Here is a 17848-nt window from a genome sequence, read left to right as displayed (position 1 = left end):
CGCATACCTACTAAAATGACCATCCTAAATTGACCATTAAAATAGAAGAAGATGAATAAACAGAAGAAACTATTATTGTGGTGAAACATAATTTTGAAGAACTAGTAATGACAAAAACGGTACTATTGTGAAGCATAGGGCTCGAATCATGAAAGAAGCTAACCATGCTTGGATTCGAAGAAGAAGAGCATGGTGGTATCATCGGTGAGAAGAGACTTAAAGGAATGGGAGAAAGCGAAGGCGCACCGGACGAGGTGAGGACGGTGTCGAGAAGAAGGCACACACCGGCTGCGACGGAGGTGCTGGACGTCCGGGTTGTTGTGGTGCCGTTAGTTCGACCCAAACAATATGCGCGTCCTCCCTTGGCGGTGGCCTGTGCGGCAACGGCGCCAGTCAGAACAGTGTCAGCACGATTTCCGATGGCGGCTGGTGACCGTGGCGTTAGTGTACCGGCGAGACTCCATGAGAAAGGCTTAAAACACTGACAAACCGTATTGAAAGAGGGAGGTAGTTTAATTGTTTCTAAAACCGACGATAATCTTAATATTTGATTTAAATTTCAAATTGGAAACTATTCAAAATTAATTAGTTGCATATAATTTAGTTTTAATTTCAAATTAACTCCATTGTACATATTGTATAAAACATACATTGTCTCCTCATACTTACTATCTTAACTCTACTTTGTTCATATATGTTTTTGGAGATTGATTTATTTTTAACCAAGTAGGTAGACGCATTTTGCATATTAGTTGATGAACCACAAGAGTTTAGAATGAAGACATGCTAATGTTTAAGTGTGAGAAAGTTGATGAACCATTTGGTGGATTTTATCAACTTTTTTCATATTTATTCACTAAAATAGCATAGTTTTGTAAATTTCTCTTAAGTGTGCTTAATGATTGAAAACATGCTTTCTAGGATATTAAATTGCTAAATTTAATTTACTTTTCTCCTATTCGATGTCTTTTTATATTTATTTGAGTGATTTAAAGTTTTGAAGGCAAAAATGACTTAAAAGAACTAGAAAAAAACATGCAAAGTGGAGAATTCATAAAAAAATAAGAATTTACTGAATTTATTTGAGTGATTTAAAGTTTTGAAGACAAGAATGACTTGAAAGAAATAGAAAAAAAAAAGCATGCAAAGTGGAGAATTCATAAAAAAAATGAGAATTTACTGAATTCATTTGAGTGATTTAAAGTTTTGAAGTCAAGAATGACTTGAAAGAAATGGAAAAAAAGCATGCAAAGTGAAAAATTCATAAAAAAAATGAGAATTTACTGAATTCATAGCGACGCGTACCGTGACAAGTATTACGGGAGCCACATCAGACTTTTCCGTTGGGTCAGGACCTATTCGTCTTTTAGTTTTTTTTTTTTTTTTTTTTTTAACCAAAGATAGGAGACTCAAACCCGTAACCTCTTAATTGAATATGGAGAGATTATGCCATTTGAACTATAACTCATTCGCCTTTTAGTCTTTGTTTTATTATTTTTCAATGGTTGAATCATATTTTATCTCATGCACATGATCATCGAAAGGTAAGCAAGCATCTTGGAGGAGGAGAGTCTGTTCCTCCCGGAGTATAAAACAATCTTCTATTAGGTAGTTTACTTTCCTTTTCCTCGTACTATTTCTGTATTTCCTACTCATCTCTCTCAAACCCTAAATCGCAAAGAAAAACACGAAAGCGTTGAACATCAGTCGGCGGCGTCTTCCCTTCCCCTATTCAAACCCTAAACCTAACCCTATTTTCTTCACTTTTCACCGCTCTGCTGCTATTCTGCAAGGTAACTCTCTTTCTTCTTCTTCTTTCTAATATATCCATGTAGCTAGCTACCTCTGTCTCTGTATGTTGCGGATCTAAGACGGTTAATGGTGGCAATGGCAGAGATGAGAGGAAGGAGTTACAGCCCGTCACCACCGCCGGCAAGGGGTTACAGCCGAAGAGGAAGGAGTCCGAGCCCAAGAGGCCGCTACTCTAGCCGCTCTAGAGATCTCCCTACCAGCCTTCTTGTTCGTAACCTTCGCCATGATTGTAGGTACAAACTCTTTCCTCCTCCGCCTCCTCCTCCTCCTCCTTATTATTATTGTTCATGTATCGAAGCTATTGAGAATTTGAGACTAGGAGTTATGATTAGGGAAGTAGTTGTCTTAAACAGTGTTTCGATTAGTTAACTATGGATAAGTGTTCATGGCGCCTAAGGTCCTGGCTTTCGAGCCTAAGGTCCTTTGCTATGGAGTTCCTTGGTGTTTCCAAGTGATGTTAAGAGACCTTAGAAATTAGTTTGACCCTGCTAGGCTACTTGCCGAAGTTAGTATCATATATTATGCTGCCATATATCTAAGTATTGTGCAGATAAATTTTACTTTATGTACTGCGTTATTGACCATTGAATGGACATGACATATAAAATCATTGAGTCAACTTTAAAAAATTCTGAACTTTGCATTTTACGGAATGGTATAACAGGAGAACATAAGACAAAAATATATAATGGAAACTATTAACCATTAAGAATCATATATGGTTGGCCCAAAGAGTTCGTGAGTTGAATGCAAGGTATTTCGAACTCCATTTAGACATGTAGGAGACAACCACTATGTCATGGCTTCAACCAATACTTTTTATTATATATTTTTTTATTTGATTTGGGTAAGGTGTGTGTATGTATGTAATATTTTCCATTGTTGCAGGCCTGAGGACCTTCGCAGACCTTTTGGTCAGTTTGGTGCCCTTAAGGACATTTACTTGCCCAAGGATTATTACACTGGGTGAGCTTTTATTTTATTTTATTTTATATTTTTCTTTTTATGAAAAAATTATATCTTTGGGACTTTGTTTTTAAAACCACGAGTCTGAATATTGTCTCCTAAGTCATTTTTAGTTTCTTGCTTTCATTCTCATTATATAATATAATAATATAATAGTAGTAAAAGTGACTAAATTATACCCAAATATCTCTCTTTATTCCATCATTTATCAAATTTTTAAAATTCATGAGAGAATTTCTGATTTGTGAACTCTCCAAGTGTTGTTTTTGCCGTGGGGATTTTTTATTTTCATTTTTTACTTTTTGTTTTCTTTGAGAACTACTACAATTGTAATAGCAAGCCGGCATAAGTTTTCTTGGGGTTTAGCAGTGATTTAGAGTTTTGAAGACATCAATCAAGTAATTAAGAGTTCTTTTGAAGATGTTATTGGTAGTGAAGATTTCAAGCAACTTGTGAGTTTGATTACATTATGAGAAGAGGTTCCAAGTCTTGAAGATTTTCAAGTGATCTTAAAACTGACACAAAGGTCAGCAGCCTAGTGCTTGCTTTATTATCCTGTCCTTCCATGTTATTGGGGGATATTTCGGCAACATTTGTATTAGTAAACTTCTGCCGTGTACACAAATTTCTCATATCGGTTTCATATTTGATTGAGCATACTCTCAGTAGTGACGGCATATCTGGGATTTTCTTGTGTTTTCCATCTTTCTGTTTTTGTAGAGAACCCCGTGGTTTTGGTTTTGTCCAGTATGTGGATCCTGCTGATGCGGCAGATGCCAAATATCATATGGATGGTCAAGTTCTACTTGGTCGGGAGTTGACTGTTGTCTTTGCTGAGGAGAATAGAAAGAAGCCAAGTGAGATGAGAACAAGGGAGAGAAGGTATGCCGCCTCGTCTCATCTTGTTAGTTATGTTGCTCAGAAGTCAAAATGCTGGTGTATATGATAATATTCCATGAGTTTATAAATCCTCTATATTGTTCAGCTTGAATATTTTGCTTGTAAAGTATTACAGTTATTGTTGATGCTTTCCAAATAGTTGAACCAAAAATACCTAAAAGTTTTCCAGTTCTAATATTAATTTAACTTTATTTGGTTTTAGATTCTAGGTTTAGATTTATATTTTACATATATTTTTAACAGTTTGATTGTAGACAGTTACCAGTTTATCATATTCTTCGCAATTGGTATCACGGAGTTATTGCCAAGTCTACCTAATAGGTCAAAGCGTTGCTGTCGTCATTAATATTATATTTGAATTGTGTACTTCTATCCTTATGATTGCTTGTCCTTATTATTACTAAATAATAAATATAAATATTAAACGTTTAGCTTTCAATTGTTCTGCAGACTTCTTGCTCATTGCAGCAAAGAGGTCAGTTGGAATTCTGATTGTCTAATTTAAATGTTAATACCTACATAGGGGCCGATATGATCGAAGAAGATCTCCTCCTCGTTATTCTCGATCACCCCGCTACTCTCGATCCCCACCACCACGTCATAGGTCTCGTTCCCATAGTCGTGACTATTATTCCCCTCCTCCTAAAAGAAGGGAATATTCAAGGTATGTTGCCTGGAACCAATCATATATTTTTAGTTTTACTTCATGTGGTGTTTTTTAACCAACCTTTCTTGGTTTGGTTCATATTAATTTTAATAGGATTATATTACAATAGACAGATATAGAGCAGGTGTGTTTTTGGCTGTAGTTTTGTCCAAAGCAATCTCTTGTGGGGTAGTTGTGTAGGGTTTGTGCATTAACTTTGTTCATAAACATGATTTGTTTCATATTTACTTTAATTTGGATGGGTTTTGCATAATATATAGCCGATTTATCTGGTTGTATTTTAGTTCAAAGCAACTTGTGCAATATTTTTGTGGGATTTATGAATGAACTACAATATTAATATGATTTAGTCGCTCATAATTTTGTTGGGATTTGGGGAATTTTGATTTCTCTTTCTATTGGTTTTGTACTTTTGTTGCACTGACCAGCTTTTATGCATGGTAATTAGTAACTGATTGGTAAGACATGTTAAATTTTTAACATAGCATTGCCTATTTCACAGATCTCCCTCGCCTGAAGGTAGAAGGTACAGTCGAGAAAGATCATATTCACATCATAGTAGAGAGAGGTCATCCTCGCGTTCTCCACCCTATAACGGTGGCTCAAGGAGCCGAAGTCAGAGTCCGGCAAAGGGCCCAACCCATAGCAGAAGTCCAACCCCAGACCGTGATGTTAGGGAACTGGCAGCGCGCAGGTCCCCAGCCAGTGAGAACGTCAAGTAACTCGTGTTGGACTTATGTTGGATTTTGGATTTTGTTTGATAATGTGTTAAGTAGATTATTTGTTTCTCTTCAACTACTACTAGTTTGTTGTTTGTGGAATAAAACATTTTAAGATTAGTTTACTTTTTCAAGTTGGATATTGATTGGGATCTTGTTACTTATTTTCCATCTAGTAGAAGTTGGATACTGACTTTTGGGTATGTGGTTGTATTTTCGATGTAGTTTTATTTTAGATGGTGTTTGTTTTCGTTTATGCATTCATTGTTTTCGAAATGTGTCGTCACATTTCCTAATATCAAGGAGATGATTAGAAGACATACTATTTCTTGTGGCGACACCTATGATGTTCTTCGAATAGTCAAAAGTTATACCGTAATCAAAATCTCGATCTTTGTAAAACCTCGAGACTCTGATGGCCACGATTGTTAACTGGGCACTTGCAGAGCCAACATTTAGGGATATTTTAAATTAAATAAAATAAATTCAATATTTACAGATGTCCCTTCTTTAAAAAATTTACATTTTTACACTTAATAATGTAGCTGGCACTTGGCAGTAACAGTAACAGTATAAGTAAAATTTATTGACATAGCACCAGAAGTGAGATATCTAGTAACAGTAAAGAAGATATTTGTGTTGATGATGAAGCCAGTGATGGTAGTGATGTTAGGGTTGAAGGTGACCATGTTGAGGAGAAAGGTTCAATTAAAAAATTTGTGAATTTCATTAGAGAAGATATTTGGGATGGTTGGGAACAAGGTCAACAAGAGTGAGTAATCAATCAAATAAAAAGAATAGAAAAAATTAAAGGCGGGTTTAATAAGTCTGTATGTCCCTTTTCTTTTTTCCTCTATTTTTTAATTTAAAAACAGTAGTTTGAAATTTTTGTATAATTTTTTAGAATTTGGTTAGTTTTGTCAAATAAAATTTATTTTTTATGAGTACAAATTTGTTTTAGATTGTTCATAGTCAAATTTGTTAATATCGTAATCTTTCGTTATCAATCTTAGTACTTTATTCTAAAAAAATTCTAACAAGACCGTGTTTTTCATATATAAAAAAAAAAATGAATAGAAAGTTGAACAGGCTTTTATGTAATTTATGCGTGACTTTTTAAAAACACTGTGCTGGTCATGTCATCGATAAAGTTGGAATTTTCTAGTATTAAGATTTGAAGCTAAAGCATAGAAAGAGAATCTGTAAGGTTTAATACTATAATGGTTTTAATTTACAATCATATTTGCAGTTTTAATCATCTTTTCCTACTAGATTCTAGATATACTTAATTTCTTACTCTAAAATCGTGATAATATATACATATTTCATTTAAATTAAAAAATTAAATGATTAATAATTTTTTACGCATAATATAACCAATTATCTTATATATAACATGACTCTTAAATTAAATTTCTAACAAAAACATTATCTAATGCGTACTCTACGATCAGTTACGATTACTCATTCTTTATTTTTATAAATAAATTCAAGTTATTATTAATATAAATTATAAATGAAATTTGTTGTTATAGTTAATAGTTAGTTACCCTAATAGTTATTGTAAGTTTGTAAATTGTAATCCAAATTCTAAAACAGTGCTAAGCTAAGTAATCTTAATGATCAAAATCTACACAATAATGCGTCATTCGTCTTTCTTTTGATAAGTTATCAGAATTTATTATTTGTTATTATTACTTAATTATTAATTTAATAATATACTTTATTTTATACTTATAAATATTAATAACTAACTGATAATTAAAAATAATAAATTCTGATACCATAATATTCTTCTCTTTTTAGATATTTTGTGCATTGTGCACTTTTTGATTTGTGATTGAACCAAAGTAGTGAACGACTTTTGGTTTGCACTGGAGGGAAAATCGAAAAGGCATGTCTTCATTACAAAAATAAATAAAAAAATATGGGAAGAAAAGTTTCTTAGCTCTCAAATACTTTAAGAATTAACAAAAGGATCCTGCTAGGAAGACAATAGATTATTTGTACAATGTGTACAATGGGCTACAATAGATTATTTGTACAGTGTGTACAATGGGCTATGTGTACAATGGGCTATTGACATTCCCATACTATCTAGAATAACCATCCGAGTACTAGCGATAATAAATATTTTCCTAAAATCTTAAACTAATTTTGGGATTTACCAAGGATCGAACTCTTAACCTTTCGAATCTAGCACTCTAATACCATGTCATGATACCACTCATCCCAAAAGCTTCAACTGATGGGAAAAGGTAACACTAATGATTATATCTGTAATACTCTCTAAACCTCCATTATACACATTGTATAAATATTCCATTGGCTCCACATACTTTCCAAATAAAATATTTGTGCCAACAAGTGGAGGGAACTAGTGAGGTGTGAACAGAAGAACAAGAAGTACCACAAATCAAAACAGAGAGAGAAGCTGCTAACAATTTGCACATTCATTGAATTGTTACAAACAGTCACAAATTTGATGCTTCTACTTCTACTTCGGGTTCTTAGCAGCTAAGGTTAGATCAGTTTCATTGAGCATGCATCTTGTCTTATTATCTATTTTCCTTTCTTATTTATTTCTGTGCTTATTTCATATATGTTGTTAGGAGGCCAAACTAGGTGAAACACTGTTTGAGGGTTAATTCACAAATCATAATTGCATGTCTCATTTTTAATATAGAATTCTGGATTATGGTTCAATGGATGGAAATTTTCAGTATGTTTGATGCTTCAACATGGTTTTTACTGTCAAATCACTGTTTGAACAAAAAGTGGAAGATGAACAACACACGAAGAGAGAAAAAAAAGGCTTTTCACTTTTTTGTATGTGTTAAGAGGCAAAGAATTTGTTGAGGTTTTTGGTTAATCTGAATGGTTATACATTATTAGTTTGTTACACAGAGTTATATTGCATACTTAGTAGATCATAGGCAATCCTTCTGGTATGGTTTACCTCTAGAAAGCTCGTTCATTAATGGAGTGTACAACAATTTTTCTTCCAAATTATGTGTATACGCACCAACTTAGGTTGGTCAAGTGGTCAGCTTACTTGTTAGCTTAAACAAGTGCCGGGGGTTCGAATTCCGCCCTGTGCATGCAGCAACTCATTGACCAGACCTTTAAATGGAGCTCAGATTTGTGACAGATTAATTCTTAGGCTGTCGGGTTGAGAGATACCGTGGGTAACAAAAAAATCATGTGTATACGAATTTGAATCCAGTTTTATTTGCTTTCTTTTTTATTTCGGTTTTGTATATTATCATCCATAGTTATATAATTCTTCTCTGATTGTTTAAAGATGTTTACTTTTCTCTGTTTATGTTGGTTATTTAGCTAAATATTTTGATTTCAATTTGACTGCAGAGTTGCCAACAGTTTATGATTTGCTTGTCTGCAAGATTGGGCTGATCTTGCTGACTACAGTAATACTGGATGGGATGAAGCTTAAAAAATGGCTAGAATCTGTTTTATTGCTGCTTGTCGCCATGTTAAGCGGTGCATTAGGTAATTTATTTATTCCCTTTTTTAATTCTATGCTTCATCTAAATGATTTATATGCTTCTGTGTTTGAAATTTTGTGCACCAAGTACTAAGGAGAATGATCTATACTGACAGGCTCTTCAGGATTGTATTGCCTTGTTAATATGGCGTGTAGTTTGAAAATGCTATTGCTGTATTATCAGTTTAATGTTTCATATATATGTACTGATCAATGGTATGTGAATTCTTAATGATGAAGTCATTTAGTTTTTCGCATGCTGGTTCTTGAAGTTGACTCCAACAATCTCACATGCACTTACCAAACACAGATAAAAGAGTCAAAGAGATGTTTCATTCTTAATTTGATAAAGCAAGGACTTCAATGTTGAGGCTCTTGCAATTTTGCTTAACGAGTTGGCAATATATTTGCCTTGCAAATTTTGCAATTGATTTTGGATGACATTATTGAACAATGTAGGTGCATTTGTGGGGGTAAACATTGGCACTGATGTATCTGATCTTCCATCTGCTGCAAATGTAGTAGCCATTCTGAAAGCGCATCAAATTGGCCATGTGCGACTATACGATGCCAATGCACACATGCTACAAGCCCTTTCAAACACAGGAATTGAAGTGATTGTTGGTGTCACCAATGAGGAGTTACTTAGGATTGGTAGATCTCCATCGGTCGCAGCGGCCTGGGTTAACAAGAATGTAGCTGCTTACATGCCATCTACTAATATCACAGCAATAGCAGTTGGCAGTCAGGTTCTTACCATAATTCCAAAGATTGCCCCTGTTCTTGTTCCTGCCATGAATTATCTTCACAAAGCTCTTATTGCTGCAAACCTTAACTTTCGTGTCAAAGTTTCGACTCCCCAATCCATGGATATTATCCCTCGGCCATTCCCACCTTCTACAGCTGCATTTAACTCTTCATGGAACTCTACAATCTATCAACTCCTTCAGTTTCTAAGGAACACAAATTCCTCTTACATGTTAAATGCCTACCCTTATTATGGATACACTAAAGGGGATGGCATTTTCCCTATCGAATATGCTCTTTTCCGGTCGCTCCCTTCAGTGAAACAAATTGTTGATCCAAATACACTTTTCCATTATAATAGTATGTTTGATGCCATGGTGGATGCTACTTATTATTCAATAGGTGCCTTCAATTTCGATAATATTCCCATTATTGTCACAGAGACTGGTTGGCCTAGTTTTGGTGGAGCAGATGAACCGGATGCTACCTCAGAGAATGCTGAGAGTTACAATACTAATTTGATTCGGCGAGTTCTCAATGATTCAGGTCCCCCTAGTCAGCCAAAGATAGCCATTAACACTTACATATATGAACTGTTTAATGAAGACAAGAGGAATGGACCGACATCGGAGAAGAATTGGGGTGTTTTTTATACTAATGGAAGTACTGTTTATCCTTTGAGTTTTAGTGGTTCTGTTCAGAATACTGGAAATTCTTCAGCAGTTTTCTGTGTTGCCAAAGATGGTGCAGACACTGATAAACTGCAAGCTGCTCTGAACTGGGCTTGTGGACAAGGCCAAGCTAATTGCGCAGCGATTCAAGCAGGGCGGCCATGCTATCTCCCCAATAACTTGAAAAGCCATGCCTCTTATGCTTACAATGATTATTATCAGAAAATGCATAATGCTGGGGGAACTTGTGATTTTGATGGAACAGCTATGGTTACTTATGAGGATCCTAGTAAGTCTTTGCGGCTTCTTATTTTCTATTTTAACTTCCAATCTCATTATCTTATTGGTTCTGACTTTGTCAGTGTATTGTTTAATGAATTTAATTTTGATACACTGTGTGTAAAGTAGTTTTACAATTTACACATGCATCCAATTACGTAACGCCACATCAGTAAAAGTAACTACCTTTTACATTGACCGCGTGAATAGTCATCCAAAAGAACGGATGTAATTGCATGACTGCTTTAAACGCTTTACAATGTCAGTCCATCAAAGTTAAACTCTTGTTTAATAAGCACCCAAGTATTTTTTGTAGATATGTTCTGATTTTTTGAAAGCTCAAATTTCATTCTAATGTGGTAAGAGTTTTGGGCGATTAATCAATTTCCACTTTGTTTCAGGTTATGGATCCTGTGTATATGCAGGAAGGTGAGAATTTGAAGAATGCGTTTATTATGAATTAGACTCTTATTTTATGTTTACATTTCCAAAATCTGATTTGAGCATTTGATGCTTTGGTTATCAGTTCCAACTCGTCAGGCGGCGCCGGACGGAGTTCATCATCTACAGCAGCAATTGCACCTATGGGTTCTTTTGGAGCAAGCTCAAACCTTCAAGTTCCCATCCTTCAGTCTTTGATATCTGTTATTAGTGTTATTTTTGCCCTAGTGTCATTATGACCTAAAGTTAAATACTCTCTGACATTTGTTTGCAGCTCAATGATTGTGGGAAGGTAGTCTCCATAAATTTTTGCTGAGAGTTTTCCTTTGGATGTTATTTAGTAACCAAATTTTACATTTTATCTTGTATGGTGTATTTGGTGTAGTTTTGATTTATTATCTAGATAGTTAGTTTTAGCTGTGAGAATACAAACAGGAGATTTGGCTTTTTGAAGAAATCATTTTTGTGTTTAGTAAGTAGTTTTTTTTTTATCCAAAGGTAGCTGTTGTCCAAATCCAGGACTTGTAGCAAAGAAAAGTGGGGTTCTGCCATAAAACCACACATGGTGGAAAATAACTAATAAATTCAGAAGATTGTGTTACCATTTGGTAGAAAGACTAGGAGTGTGAATGGGTCGAGTTGGTTCTAGTTTAGGGGAAATTAGGAAATTTAATTGGTTTGAGTTGGATTGGTTCAAATATTCAAATGTCCAATTGAAAATTAATTTAGAAAAATTGAAAAAAATAGAAAAATTTTCTGTAAATATAAAAAATAAAAAATGAAAAGAAAGAGATAATAAGTGAATTACAAATTATAACACATTATCAAATTTTTGCTTAAATAAACAACATCTAATATTCATAATTTGACAAACTTTAAATTTTTAAAATTTAGCAAAAAAATCACAAAATAAACCACATAACATGAGCCAACATTTTGAATCTTTAATAATCATTATAAACTAAAAAGTAAATTATTATTTTTCATGTACATTCAATTATGTGTAACATTACATTGGTACAAATAATTACTTTTTCATTAACCGTGTGAATGATGATCTAAAAAATAAATATGATCAAACGACTATATAAAATATTTTTTAAAGTAAATATATCAAAACCAAACTCAATAAACAAAAAAATTACTTAAAATAACAAAAATAAAGATGATTATATAAAGTCAAATGAATACATTTGAACTTAATATTTTTATAGTTTTACTTAAAATCTAATTTATATACAAAATTTTTAATTTTATAATTAAATTAATTAATTTGCATATTTTATAAAATATATATCCATCCTACTCCCATCCTACTAAAAGTTTCATATTTTGCATCACTGCATCAGTGGCACCTATTCTTTGAAAAGAAAATTGTTCAAGAGTACAAACAAGAAAGCATTTTTTTGTAACAAAGGAACCCATAATCTAGCTATATCTTGGCCAGATTCTATGCTTCATAGTAACATAATTACATCCAATTATTTAATTTGTGCTAATATTTATAAGTAATAATTATTTTTTCTTTTTCCTTTTTTTTTTTTAAAAATAAACATATACATATATTTGTACCAAGCAATGAAGAAGGACCTCACATTGGTCCAGCTTGAGAGAGTTGCTTGAGGGCACTAGCAATGTTGTTCTCTGTTGCTTCACTGATTTCTGCAACATTGGGACTGCCATCTTGTACCACATCTTCTCTATGGTAGCTTCCTTGGCTTCTAAGTACTTCTTCTGAACCCTTAGTAACCACTCCTTTTATGATTATTGTCTTGTGAGTTCCGGAAATCAGTTCTTCGTAATCGGTGTCCCCAGTTTCTCCTACCACGACATACATGTTTGCAACGTTTGGTCCCCAGCGTACAAAGAGATACCTAACAATTGATTTTAGTTAGAAGTGAGTTGGTGTTAACGTGATTTATGTTTGACATCTTTATATCAAAATGAAATGACAAATACGTTATTGATTTTTTATTTCGAACACAAATAAGTCATTGACTAATTGAAAATACAAAAACGTCCCTCACTTTCCAAAAAGCGAGACATCTAAGTTTTCTGAGAGGACTTATTTGTCTTTGTATATTTTGAACAGAAAGACTTAAATGTCTCGTATTTTAGAAGGTGAAGGACTTATGTTTCTTCAAATTAAAAAGTCACATAGGAATGAATATTACCTGAGTGCCTGTGCTCTGGATGCAAGAAGCGGAACAACCTGCATACACGTAGACCTCCTACAGTACATAGGATGGCAACGTAAGCCTCGCATCCGAAGCTTCTGCCGCAAGTCATCAACTTTCCTGACCTGCAAACAGAACCCGCGACCTCTAGGTGAATATGGTGAGACTATGCCATTTGAGCTATAACTAGTTGGGAAAATACCTCCTTATCTACTACCAATATACGAAATCTCATTTACCTTACTAGGATCCTTTATTTTATATGAGATACAATGGGAATTGCTTGATTTCAACTCTTCCACAATAGGACTTGAAGAAGACTTTTTCCCTTCAACTTCAGATGTATTCATAAGCTTGGAAATGGTGTTTTTCAGACCCTCATAACCCCAACGATAGTCGATATGGGCACAATAATCCATATCAGGCACAAGCTTTCCATCTTCTGTAGGAGTACAAGGGTAGTAAACTTCACTTCCACTGCTGCAAATTAAAGCATCAAAATCCTTTGCTTGAATATTCCCGGATTTAAGGAAATCAACTGCTTCCGACATAGGCATCGCCGTAGACAGAACAAATCCAGATATTTTTGCATTATGAGGGTCTAGTTGAGCAGCTTTCATAATACTTTGCACAATTTTAATCATGTTCTTGTCTGGGAGTCCAGTACTTTTATAAGAATCAAGTGCTATCACAATCAAAATGCGACGCCTCCTCAGTAGAGGATATTTTCCAACAGCATTGTCCTGAAGTTTATTTCCACCATCATTGTCATTAGAACCATGGTCTAACTTCTTCATCCTGCTCATAAGTACCCTCTTCACTTGGTCTTGCATGTCATGTCCCCCGCTAAATCCAGCCAAGTCGCCATCGATTGACAGCCTAAGGGACATGTCCTGCACATCCTTAAGCGAGTCGTTGAAAGACTCCTCGGCTGGTATGTCATCCCCTGGAGTGCTAGTCTGCCATTGTGGATGCCTCATCCGGCAGGCTGCCACTCTAGTCAAATAAGTACGACAATGTTCCGGCCATGAGAAAAGGTGTATGTTCTTCAAGCCGTTTTTTCTGCACTCTTGCCACATGCTTTTATCTGACAACAACTTGAGAAGTGCATTAGCAATTGCTTGCTGATCGTGAGGATCGACAAGCAAACCGTTGTTCAGAGCCTGACATATCATAATGAGACATAATGTGAGTCTGCAATGGTCCTGCTTGACTTCCAAAGTAAACATAACAGGTAAGACAATTTTTTTAGTCTAAAGCCTTTATGACAAGACAAGATATCTATTGTAGAATTATTTCATCTAAGAAAGAACTCAATAGCTTAGTTGTTGTGTTTTCATTCTTCTTCTTGTTGCATCTGGGAAATAGCTCACAATTAACTAGCAAAGATAATTCTTTGTTTACCCGATGAATGTCAACCGGTCCGCCATTTTTAGTGGCCACCATGGGAAGACCATGAGCTGCAGCCTGCACGATTTTGAAGATGTTTAGGGGAATAAAATTGATTAATTGAGCATTAAAATGAGAAGAATACTGCCAAAGAATTTGATTAATTAAATCCTACCTCAATCAAAGTAAGACCAAAAGGTTCCACTAAAGCAGGATTGATGAAAACTCCCTGAGTGAAATTTTGGAGAATTAGCAATTGATAATTGTGAATAGATAAGAAGTAAATGCTTACATAACTCGGACATACCCTTGTTTTCGCAGCAAATCGGTATATCTCTGGAACATCAGCTTGCTTGTGATGTTTGGGATATGCAACTTGACCATATAGATCATACTTATCAATGATTTTCAACACTGTTGTGAGCACACTGGCATTCCCAGAAGACATCTCATCTATGTCATCCCTGTTACCCATGATGAGAGTCTGTTTCGAAACACATTAGTCCTTTGTCAGGTACATAACCATAATTTCCACTCAAGACGACATTTTAAGTGAAGTTAACTTACAAGATTAGCTAGTTCTCTTAAGGGACGGCTCTCGCCAAAGGCCTTCAAAAGAGTGATGATGTTCTTCTTCGGATCAGGCCTCGATAAGGCCAAGATCATAGGTTTGTGAGGATTGGTAAAGAAACGCATCACCTGTGCAAAGCTGTCAGTTGCAAACCAACAGCTGTGACTAATGTGAAATATTTTGTGGACAGAAAGTTACTCACTTCTGACCAAATTGGAGGCATTGTTTTCGGCGAATTGCCTTCGGAACTACTAGTAAGCTGAGCAAGATCCCCATCAACTTCAGGGCCATCTTCTTGAGTCACAACATTGCTGAAGTCCATACCGGGTGGGATAACCTGAGAAAGTTTGAGCCACAAGATTCAAAAGCTAAAGTAACACAGTGTAACATCAATTCAATTAACATATTACCGCCATCCTTGGCATGAATCGACCATGACAGTCGACACCACGTCTTGCACGAGCACGCAATACTTTCTCGAGCTTTACATCAAATCCATCATAAAGTCCCCACTGTTCCTCAATTTCCTGTTTTGTGCTGGTGATGACAAGTTCAGCAGCATCTAAGGAAAGTTCTTCTGCTTCAATCCTCCTCATCATCTTGTATGTTGAATTGATATCCTCCATTGATTGGCGATGCTTAAGAAGCTGTTCGAGCTTGTTTCTTCCAAGTGAATGACCCGTCAAGACCATAGGCACATTCAAGGCACCTGAAAGAAGAGCAGCACTATCTCCAGCATCGGCATAATGTCCATGAATTACATATGGCCAAACAGGTTGGCCTCCACCAATTTGTTCACTCAATACTTTTGACATGTTGAGAATGTGAGCCAATGCTCCATCCACAAATTCTCGAATATAAGGCCAAAGAAGTTCTTTTCGAAGATACTTCTCGCGTGGACCAAAAGGTATTCTAATTATATAAGCACCACTGCTCTCCCCAACACAATCATCATCATCTTGCCCTGCAGTTAGCATTTCTGTAGGCTCTCCATAGCTCCAATCGATTTCAGGCGATGAGATTTGGCGCGTAAACAGATCAACTCTGTACACTCCAGGCATTTTCGCAAGCGCACGAGCAAGTTCTACCACATATTTAATCTGCCATCACATTGATTAATCATTAATAACCCATAAACAGGTTCAATTTTGACATGAGAGAATGTGAGTATTTAAAATACCTGTCCACCAGTATCAGAATCTCGACCAAGTTCCATGTTTTCTCCACGAACCAATCCATGCAAACTGTGGAACAGAGTGAAAAATTTACAGCCAAACTATTATTAAAAGGACTCTGCAGTTAGACCACACTTGTGATCATACCTTATGAGGACAATATATAGCTTCTTTTCTTTTTTATCATCAGACCATACTTCCAAGTTAGAAACCTGGCGCTGAAAAGTTTTCTTTGAGGTCTCATTACTCTGCACCATCTCCATAAGAATGTCACCCTTTTCGATTTCTGACAAGTCCTCCGACATATCCTCAGCTGCATCCCTGCGGCCTTGTTCCCGCTCTAACCTTCGTTGCGTCTGCCTCTGCCCTTCCTCCCATTCCAACTGCACAAAGCATCCAAGTCAAATTGGAATTTGAACATAACTTCCCAATCAAGATGTATCTTAATTAAAAACGAATGAAAATTTTATAAAACTTAAATTTCCATCAATAGGATGAAAGTACCATTCGAGAAAAAAACACAAAAACTTTGCTCCGCTCATAATGATAGAGATAACATGCATATAATTTTGCCATTGACTCAACAAAATGCCCTGAGTTCAGTTGGAATCACAAAAAAATGAAACAGCATAACACACATGGATTCATGTAGTGAAACCTATTACTACACCTAACATCAACAACCAATTCAACTATTTGGTTTCTTTTATGGAAAAGTCTAGGGGCAGCAACTTTTGTGTTTTTTGGCCAGCACTTAACCATCAAAAGAAAAGTAAGTGATTTTTCACCATTGGATGTAATCTCACACCATTAAAAACACTATTGATGGCCAATTGATGGTTACAAAATACCAAAGTTGCTGACTCCCTAACATTGCTTTTCTTTTATTCGCATCATCTTTAGTGAAACCTTATGCCATTAGTTGAGATCGGCTGCGTGAATGGTCATCCAAAAGAACGAATGAGATTGCATCAAAATTAAACTCAACGAAATATATCCTGTATATGAAACATAACTTGGTAAAGGGGGCAAGTCCATGAAGAATAGAGTGATTCAATATGAGAAAGCAATGAGAGAGAGAGACCTGCTTCTTCTTGCGAGTAAGATGCCATATGCGCCAGCACATATTCTCAAGCCTAGAGCTTCTCTCCCTTGTGTTCCTGGTTGCAACAACCTTGATCCAAGTGCGGTAAAGATCAGACTCGTCCACACTTGCAACCACCTCTTCAACAAAGTACTTTGTCGGATTGAAATGGCCTCCATCTTTGAGAGTAACAGGCGCAGGCTTCTGTTCCTCGATGTTGGATGCCCCTGTCGACAGTATTGCCTCCAGGTACCCATTTATCCATTCATTTCCAGCCATTTTCTTTTCTGTTTGTTTTTCTTGTGTTTTTTTTTCTATGTAATCAAAATGTTGAGTGTGCGTAGTGCACGTGCATGGCTTTGGTTGTATGAAGTGAAAGAAGAAGTTGTTTGGAAGAACGTAGAAGGAGGGGGGGTGTGTGCTTTTGGAAGAGTTCAAAGAAGGGTGTGTTGGTTATGTTGAATTCAAATAACAGAAACAAGAGTGGAGGAGAAGGAGATGGCAAAGGCGAGACAACCACATGGCATCGAATGGTGGGTCACCGATATCGACACGTGTACACATCAAACACAATAGCAGATTCGTTCACTGTTTCTTACATTAACTAATATACACATGAAATTATTATGAAGGTCCATAATAATGATCAGAGAAATTTATATTTATTGTTTTTTATTTTTAGTTAATTATTAGTTTAATTTTTTTAGTAATTTAATAACATATTTTATTTACTTTTTTAAATATT

The 17848-nt window shown here is 35.5% G+C and overlaps 3 protein-coding genes across 7 annotated transcripts; 2 read left to right on the top strand and 1 right to left on the bottom strand.

Annotated features, from left to right (window-relative positions):
- Positions 1–1524: 1524 nt before the first annotated feature.
- Positions 1525–5267, top strand: LOC107638450 (serine/arginine-rich SC35-like splicing factor SCL30A). Of its 2 annotated transcripts, XM_016341728.3 has the most exons (6): positions 1525–1793; positions 1895–2045; positions 2701–2778; positions 3499–3660; positions 4202–4342; positions 4848–5267. In XM_016341728.3, the coding sequence occupies exons 2-6, from the start codon at positions 1897–1899 to the stop codon at positions 5065–5067; spliced, it is 750 nt and encodes a 249-aa protein (XP_016197214.1). In that variant the 5' UTR covers positions 1525–1793; positions 1895–1896; the 3' UTR covers positions 5068–5267. The 2 variants fall into 2 exon arrangements, with proteins under 2 accessions (XP_016197214.1, XP_020976128.1); XM_021120469.2 differs by lacking the exon at positions 1525–1793 and having other exon boundaries at positions 1879–2045.
- Positions 5268–7408: 2141 nt separating this feature from the next.
- Positions 7409–11164, top strand: LOC107638449 (glucan endo-1,3-beta-glucosidase 4). 4 transcript variants are annotated; one of them, XM_016341726.3, is made up of 5 exons: positions 7409–7586; positions 8469–8574; positions 9029–10276; positions 10668–10695; positions 10793–11164. In XM_016341726.3, the coding sequence occupies exons 2-5, from the start codon at positions 8508–8510 to the stop codon at positions 10944–10946; spliced, it is 1497 nt and encodes a 498-aa protein (XP_016197212.1). In that variant the 5' UTR covers positions 7409–7586; positions 8469–8507; the 3' UTR covers positions 10947–11164. The 4 variants fall into 4 exon arrangements, with proteins under 4 accessions (XP_016197212.1, XP_016197211.1, XP_088340019.1 ...); XM_016341725.3 differs by having other exon boundaries at positions 7422–7586; positions 8434–8574; XM_021120468.2 differs by lacking the exon at positions 7409–7586 and adding an exon at positions 8228–8248 and having other exon boundaries at positions 8434–8574.
- Positions 11165–12037: 873 nt separating this feature from the next.
- SPS3F (sucrose phosphate synthase 3F) lies at positions 12038–17588 on the bottom strand. The gene is made up of 12 exons (XM_016341724.3): positions 17104–17588; positions 16167–16402; positions 16025–16088; positions 15255–15944; positions 15047–15181; positions 14841–14972; positions 14581–14757; positions 14449–14502; positions 14289–14351; positions 13124–14047; positions 12882–13009; positions 12038–12581 (listed from the first exon to the last, which is right to left on the bottom strand). The coding sequence occupies exons 1-12, from the start codon at positions 17380–17382 to the stop codon at positions 12299–12301; spliced, it is 3165 nt and encodes a 1054-aa protein (XP_016197210.1). The 5' UTR covers positions 17383–17588; the 3' UTR covers positions 12038–12298.
- Positions 17589–17848: the final 260 nt, after the last annotated feature.

This window comes from Arachis ipaensis, chromosome B4 (genome assembly GCF_059453495.1).
Source record: "Arachis ipaensis isolate K30076 ecotype BB chromosome B4, ASM5945349v1, whole genome shotgun sequence".
Taxonomy (NCBI): Eukaryota; Viridiplantae; Streptophyta; class Magnoliopsida; order Fabales; family Fabaceae; genus Arachis; species Arachis ipaensis.
The sequence above is the reverse complement of the archived record's forward strand: the minus strand, read 5'-3'. Positions and strand labels throughout refer to the sequence as shown.

Bases quoted from the DNA above. Each gene is read 5' to 3' on its own strand.
- LOC107638450 (XM_021120469.2), top strand. From the start codon at position 1,879: ATGGTGGCAATGGCAGAGATGAGAGGAAGGAGTTACAGCCCGTCACCA. The intron at 2,046-2,700 runs GTACAAACTCTT...CCATTGTTGCAG, and splicing joins AACCTTCGCCATGATTGTAG to GCCTGAGGACCTTCGCAGAC. The intron at 4,343-4,847 runs GTATGTTGCCTG...CCTATTTCACAG, and splicing joins AAAAGAAGGGAATATTCAAG to ATCTCCCTCGCCTGAAGGTA.
- LOC107638449 (XM_016341726.3), top strand. From the start codon at position 8,508: ATGAAGCTTAAAAAATGGCTAGAATCTGTTTTATTGCTGCTTGTCGCC. The intron at 10,277-10,667 runs GTAAGTCTTTGC...ACTTTGTTTCAG, and splicing joins GGTTACTTATGAGGATCCTA to GTTATGGATCCTGTGTATAT. The intron at 10,696-10,792 runs GTGAGAATTTGA...TTTGGTTATCAG, and splicing joins TCCTGTGTATATGCAGGAAG to TTCCAACTCGTCAGGCGGCG.
- SPS3F (XM_016341724.3), bottom strand. From the start codon at position 17,382: ATGGCTGGAAATGAATGGATAAATGGGTACCTGGAGGCAATACTGTCG. The intron at 14,503-14,580 runs GTATGTCCGAGT...AATTTCACTCAG, and splicing joins GATTTGCTGCGAAAACAAGG to GGAGTTTTCATCAATCCTGC. The intron at 13,010-13,123 runs GTAAATGAGATT...TTCTGTTTGCAG, and splicing joins AAATAAAGGATCCTAGTAAG to GTCAGGAAAGTTGATGACTT.